A 6,712-nucleotide genomic window follows, 5' to 3' on the forward strand; every position below is an offset into this window, starting at 1 on the left:
TATTTTTTATCTGTTTACATGCAGGGGTTGTGCAGGTGATAGCAAAAGGAAAAACAAAGCCACAGGAACAAATCAGGAAGCTGCTGCCAGGTCTGTGGCCGGCCATTCGGGACACATCACCAGGTGGGGGAGGGGAGTAGAGTACCCGGAAAGAGCTACAACGCCTGAACACTTATTTGCTCCCCAGAGAAGGGCTCACCTGGGCCTGGCCCCTGGCTTACGGCTGCTAATGAGCCCACTGTGCTCAGTGGGTGGGTAGTGGGTGGTGGTCACACAGCGTTTACGCACAACTCAAGCGGAGGAGCCAGGAGGCTCCCCACAGGCTTTGGGTGAGAATGAGCCTCGGGAGGTGTAGGGCTTTATGGCTGCACAGAAGGTGGTGATGAGGGTCTGCCCTGAACCTTCCCAGGGCAGCCTGGGGGGCTTCCAGAAGCACAGGCTGAGCCTTCCTGTCGCACCCCCCCCCCCTTGCTCCCCAGCACAGCCCTTCAGCCCCACCAAGGTCTGGCTCGTGACTCCTGCAGCCCCACTTCCCACCACACTTCTCTGCTGGACCCCCAAGTCTCACTTCTCTGCCTCCTGCTGCTGCCTAAGCCGCACCCACCCCCATTCCCCACAGGGACCAGCTAAATGCACCCCCCCTCCGGCTTGTGCTTCGACTCCACGTTGCCCTCACACTGTGCCAGAGTTGTCGTTCATTGTTCACGAGCCCTCCCAGCCTCCCCTGCAGCCTGTGACGAGCCCTGGTGCGCAGTCCACGTAAGTCTGAAAACGCAGCGGCCTAGACCTGGAGGGAGTCCAGTCCCAGGCAGGGAATGAGACTGGGGGCCTAAATGTTAAGGTGTTTCCGTGGCCAAGCTGAGACGCCTTCCTTGTATCTATTTTGTGTTTTCATAACTTCAATTTCAAGACAGAGAAATGTCCACCTGTTTGGGGGAGCTAAAGAAACAGGCACACAGGATTGTGTCTGGTGATAGATGAAAAGCCTGGTACCACCACCTCCTTTATTCTTGCTTCAGGATCTCCTGATTAACTTTCAGAACCAACAAAGCGTGTTGCCTAATCCTTATCATAGCCAGTCCTTCCCACGTATCGGCAGGGTCTGGGGATCACCTTAGCACGTCCACCCTGCGTTCCGTCGGCCCCCGCAAATGCAAACGCTCCGAGCCAGGACTTACAACACTGAACGTTTCCCGCGTCCATCTTCCAGCGGCCTGACAAGGAAGAAAAAGCATAAATCAGCCAATGCTGAGGCTGCAGACTTGTTCGATGCGTATCCTGTGTGTTGAGCGACCCTCCCTCCTCCAGCTCTTCATTCAGACATGAATTCTAGGTCTCTCTGTTGCACTCAGGGTTGACCCTGTGGTAAAACGCTGGCGGTGTAGTAACTGCAGGAAGGCATGTGTATAATTTCCCTGTCAGAGTGGTGTTAATGCCCTCTTGCAGTGGGCATGATACATTAAAGAACAGATAAATGCTTGTGGGCCCCCAAGAGCTGTGGAGTCAACGCATGCGTGACAAAGTACCATTTTAACCTTTAATCATTGTTGTCAAGGAGCAAAATCTATTTTTATTGCTTATGAGCAGCGGTGCCAAACTGACTGTGGGGTTGTGATCTGTAGGAAAAGGAAGTTCCCCGCGGAAACTGTATTCCCAGTATGAATCAGAAGTACACTTCTCCCCAGTTTAGAGGGGAGAGGGGGTAGGTGGGGACTGGGGACACAACCTGAACGCAAAGACAGCCTAGCGGCCTGTGGTGGAGCTGCTGCCGCCAAGCCAGACCAGGCTGGGGCCAGGCCTGCGGTCTGGAAAGCTGGTCCCTGCGAGTGTGAGGGATCCAAGCCTGTGGGTGAAGGAACTGCGGGTCCCTTCCTTCCACACCTCCTCGCTGCTCAAAGCATGGCCTCTGTGTTTCCCAGTTATAAATGAGATCATCACCGGTGAGGTTTGGAGGAAATAGGGGCCCCTTATTAATGCTCTCTGTGAGCCTGCGCTTTGCTAAATGCTTTATGCGGAGTATGTTCTTTAATCCTCCCAACATCCCTTCGCACGAGGTGCTGTAACTCACTTTACAGATGAGGACCTTGAAGTCTGAGAGGGGTTAAATCATTTGCCCAAGACCGACAGCCAGTCTGTGGTAAGGAATAGGATTAGAATCCAGAGACGGTCTGGCTACAGGGCCTGGGCTCACCGTAACCACCACGCTTTTAAACAGCCTTATGCTCAAATTAAAATTGGTAGTGTCATGTCCAGAAAGTTAGAATGAAAAAAAGAAAAAACCCCTGATTTTCCTGAGCACACGGGACAACGCCCTTGACTTTGGTTTCCAGTCTGTAAAAGAGTGGTTACATCACTCTCCACCCACCCACCCAGCGCAGAGTCTCCGGGATGATAAATTGGTGCTCGGGGCTCTGAGAACCATAGACGATCGAAGATGCATAGTCAAAGAATGAGCAGTGAGTTTCCACGTCCCTAACTCGAGGCTTCAGTCTCCAGCATGGTGGTCTGAAGTCCCCAACAGCCAGTTTGGGATTTTAAAAGCAAATTTCACATGCGTTCCGTGTCAGTCAGAAACCAAAAGTTCTCGCGGCATGCCACTAAGGCACTTCTGTAGGGCCCTCCTCCGACTGAGAACATACCCTCTGGGACAGCAGGGTGCCTCGTCAGGGGAGGAGGGTGCCCAGCCTTTCATCTTTGAGAACCACATGTTCCTCTCTAGCTGGCTTTGGAGGGAGGGAATTACAGCAAGAGGGTCCGTTCATTCTGTGGCCTTACTCTCCACTGCCTCTGCCACTCTGAGACCCGCCTCACTGAGGGCTGGATTACTGCAGCAGGCTCCAAATTGGTTTTTTGACAAATTTTTGAATGGGTGTATGAAAGGATTCGATTTGTACCACGAGATTAAAAGAAAAACTTTCATCTGCTACCTTGGCCAGATGGAAAGGCGAAACCCAAGGGGGTAGCGTTCCGGTGTATTTTCTCAAGAAAGTTATAAATTCTTTGTTGTAAATTTTCCTTGAAAACTTTAAGTAGCATTTTAAAGGTTTCAAGTGAAATATAAGAAATAGATGGTTTTGAAATTACCATATAGTTATACGGCTAAGGTATTTTGGAAAAATGGCTTAAGGAATCTTGTATGAACTCAGGCTCACACTTGTCCTCTTTGACTTAGTAATCCCGTTTCTTGGAAGTTATCCTTTAGAAATTTTCCAAAATTAGGAAATTAAGATGTTCATTGCATAGTTATTTATAATAGCAAAATACTTGAAATAATCTAAACATGCTCTAGCTACACATGTAAGCACGTGCGCGCGCGCGCGCACACACACACACACACACACACCCCTGATAGAATATGTATTTATTAAAAATTAGAATAACAAAAGCATGGAACCACATGGAAGTGCTCATTGTGTACCACTTAAGCTGTACGTTTTTTCGTTTCCAGAACTTCTTTTCCATTTGTTTTCTGCTCTGCCTCTTCATCTTTCATACCAAGCTGTTCATTCTTTATGGTCACTGTTCCTTCCTTTAAGGAGTTAGCATCTTAACCATACTTCCTTAAATGCTTTGTTTCAGATTGTTCTCAGGGTACAGACTCTCTGGGTTGATGTGCAGTTCATTGCCTTGCATCATCCATGTATTTTTCCTGTGAACACTTCATCTTTTTCGAGGGTTGTTGTCGGTGGGGCTCCACCATTCCCCGGCCTGGGAGGATGTGGCTTTGCTCTGACCCTGCTCAGGCCCTGGTCATTTCAGTGGTCCCAGGTGGATGCTGTGTTTCTTGACCACGTTTCTGGAAGGGCTGGTTGAGTTGGAGTATAAATCCTGACTCGGTGCAGACAGCACGTGGCCTGAGCATTGTTTCTTACCCCCAGGCGGTTAAGTCCTAGCCCTCACCCCTGAAGTTTTTACTGCTTCCCTGCTCATTGGGCCTCTGGGTACGGCTCTCACCAATAGCTGGGGACTGCTTTGTTTCTAGCACCTAAACATTCTTCCCTGCCCTCAAACTCCGCTGTGCACTTAAAAACAGTCTATGCTCTAATCATCATTTCCATCTGTTTGTAGCTGAATGTTCAATCCACCATATTGACCAGAAATACTTATTTATCTTTTCCATTTACTTCAACCATGTGAGAACATAGGTGCATATATTCCAGAGACTGGAAGGGACTTTGAAAAGGAAGACTTGTTATGGGTAGAGATAGTGGGTTTTATAGAAGCTGTTTCTCTCTGTTTTGCAAGTATTCTGTATTGGCATCATATGTCTTTAAAATAGTATGAGTCATCATCTTTTTAACTGTGGTCTTTTGTTTCAGAACGCATACACTACAACTGCCATTAATGGGACAGACTTCTGTACATCAGCCAAAGATGCACTCAGACTCTTGTCCAAGAATTCAAGTCACTTTACAGCTGTTAACTGCTTTGGAGACTTCATAATTTTTCTAGGAAAGGTAAGATGTCTTCATTAAAATAAGAATGGACATTGGGATCCCAAAATTAAGCCATACAACAAGGCTCTGGATGGGAATCGCTGCTTTCTTGGTGTTTACGGCACAGCATGTGCCCCACCCTCTCACTTAACCCTCAAGCTTGTGAAGTATCCCTGTCTCATGGATGAGAACACCAAGGTTTTATCACTTGTCCAGGATACCCAGGGTTTGAATCCGTGTTACCCCTAGCTGAGAGCAATTCTTTCTACCATTCAGAATCCACCTTTTTCATACCTGAAATGGAAATGCTAGTAACATCAAAAAATGAACGATTTATAACGGTTGTTTTTCATAAAAAATATATGGAAATAGCATTGAAACCTGATGAAATGTCTACATTACTTAAGGGCATTAAATCCATAAATATAAAGCCAGTCCCAAATGGAGCCAGTTACATTTCTGCTGTCATCTTCTTCCAAGGAGTTGTATGTAGTCTCGTGAAAGCCTCATTTTTCACATCTGTGAGCTCAAGGGAACACGTCCCTCTCTGGGTTGCAGGGAAGAGTACCCGAAATACCGTTGAGAACGCTGCTTCAGCCCCCACCTGTCCATGCTGCAAGCTGAAGGTTCTCTGTACCGTGCTAGGGTGCCTCCCTCCGTGTGACGGTCGCCCACTGGGCTGGGTTCTGCATACCTCAGTCCTGGGCCGCCCCCCACGTCTTTGCTCTTCTAAGCGGGATAGATGTCCTCGCTTCTGCCAGCTGTTCCTCCACGCACGGCTTGAACGCAGGGACTTCCACAGTGCCCAGAGAGAACAAGCTCTGTCTCCAGTTGTGATCTGGCCAAATATGGGGGCTCTTGGCTCCTCATTTCGCATGACTGTCAGAGTTAGCTGTCAGTAACAAGTTAGGGCATGCTTGGATTTCACAGGTGTCCGTTAATTGCACATGTATTTTAAGGCTCAGCTGGGCCCCAGAGATTTCTCTTGCGACAGCAGCTCTGGAAACACGAACCGATGACGCCTTTCCAAACAGCCCAAGTGGTCTAAGTTGTCGTCGTCTCTCAGTGGATAATGTTGTTCACGTTAGCTTCCTAGGCTTGTGGGAGATCTACTTTCTAATGACTACTTACACATATTTTTGGAATGAGGTTGCATCTTTATAACAGATTTTACTTTAGGTAATAATTCATTTTCCTGTATATTCCAAAAAATGGATTACATTTTCCTATTTTTCCATAATGGCTAACGAGCTTCTAATGAGCATATGACAACCAGTGAGTCTTTGTTCTTTTTGAACGATGTAGCATTCAGACATTCATGTCCTTCTTCATGGGTATCCAAGAGCAACGAGGGCTCCAGATGGGCTCCAGTTTGTTAAAGAATTAGGTACATCATGGCCTGTAATCCTGTTCCTGGAAATATAATAATCACATAAAGCAAAAGCCTATAATCCTATTAACTCCCTACACCAGTATTGCAAAACCCATCCTCTTCCATCCCCAAGGTAAAAAGTAATCACATATTAAAATCACATATCCATTCACTGGATTGTTGCACCGTTGTTTTAAAAAATGGTGTTTATAAAACAATTTTTAAATGGAGATGCTTGTTGTAGTTTTCAGTGTAAAAAAAATAAACTTTGTGACGTACTATTACATCTACGTACATACAAAAGCTAGGCACGTTGGGTGAAATTAGACACATACTCTCCCCATCCTCCAGGTTAACCGGGTTTTCTTTTGGGATCACAGCTTTTCATTAATTCTTTCGTTGCACCAGATTTTCTGACAGGCCGTCTTTACAATAAGGCACATACGGGCACTCACACACGTGCACATGTATGACCTATTGCTTATAACTGACAAAAATCTTTTCTAAAGTATCCTAATCAACCAATGCACAAAGATTTTCAACAGCATCTTGTTTCGGACAGGTGCTGGTGGTGTGTTTCACTGTTTTCGGGGGCTGATGGCGTTTAATTACAGCTGTGAGCTCCAGGTGTGGGCGATCCCGCTGCTGCTGGCTGCTTTTTTCTGTGTACTTAGTAGCACAGTTTCTCATCGGTGTTTGAAACTGTGCTGGACGCACTATTTCTGTGTTTTGCTGTTGATCTGGAAACAAACGATGGATCATCAGAAAAGCCCTACTTTATGGACTGAGAGTTTTGGGTAAGTAAACATTTCATTTCCTGTTTCAGCCTCCATGCTCCCAACCCTAAGTGTTGCCAGCTCACACAGGAAGGAGCCTCGGGCCCCGCTCATGCTCTCCTGGAGGC

General features: G+C 47.0%; 1 protein-coding gene across 1 annotated transcript in view; it reads left to right on the plus strand.

The window, feature by feature from the left end:
• Positions 1-6,712, plus strand: part of SLC44A3 (solute carrier family 44 member 3) — a 62,082-nt gene that overhangs the window by 52,460 nt on the left and 2,910 nt on the right. Inside the window, 4 exon segments of the mRNA XM_045513216.2 lie at positions 4,320-4,457; positions 6,371-6,401; positions 6,404-6,481; positions 6,484-6,605. Of these exon segments, the coding sequence (XP_045369172.2) occupies positions 4,320-4,457; positions 6,371-6,401; positions 6,404-6,481; positions 6,484-6,605 (369 nt within the window).

Source organism: Camelus bactrianus, chromosome 9 (assembly GCF_048773025.1).
Source record: "Camelus bactrianus isolate YW-2024 breed Bactrian camel chromosome 9, ASM4877302v1, whole genome shotgun sequence".
Classification (NCBI taxonomy): Eukaryota; Metazoa; Chordata; class Mammalia; order Artiodactyla; family Camelidae; genus Camelus; species Camelus bactrianus.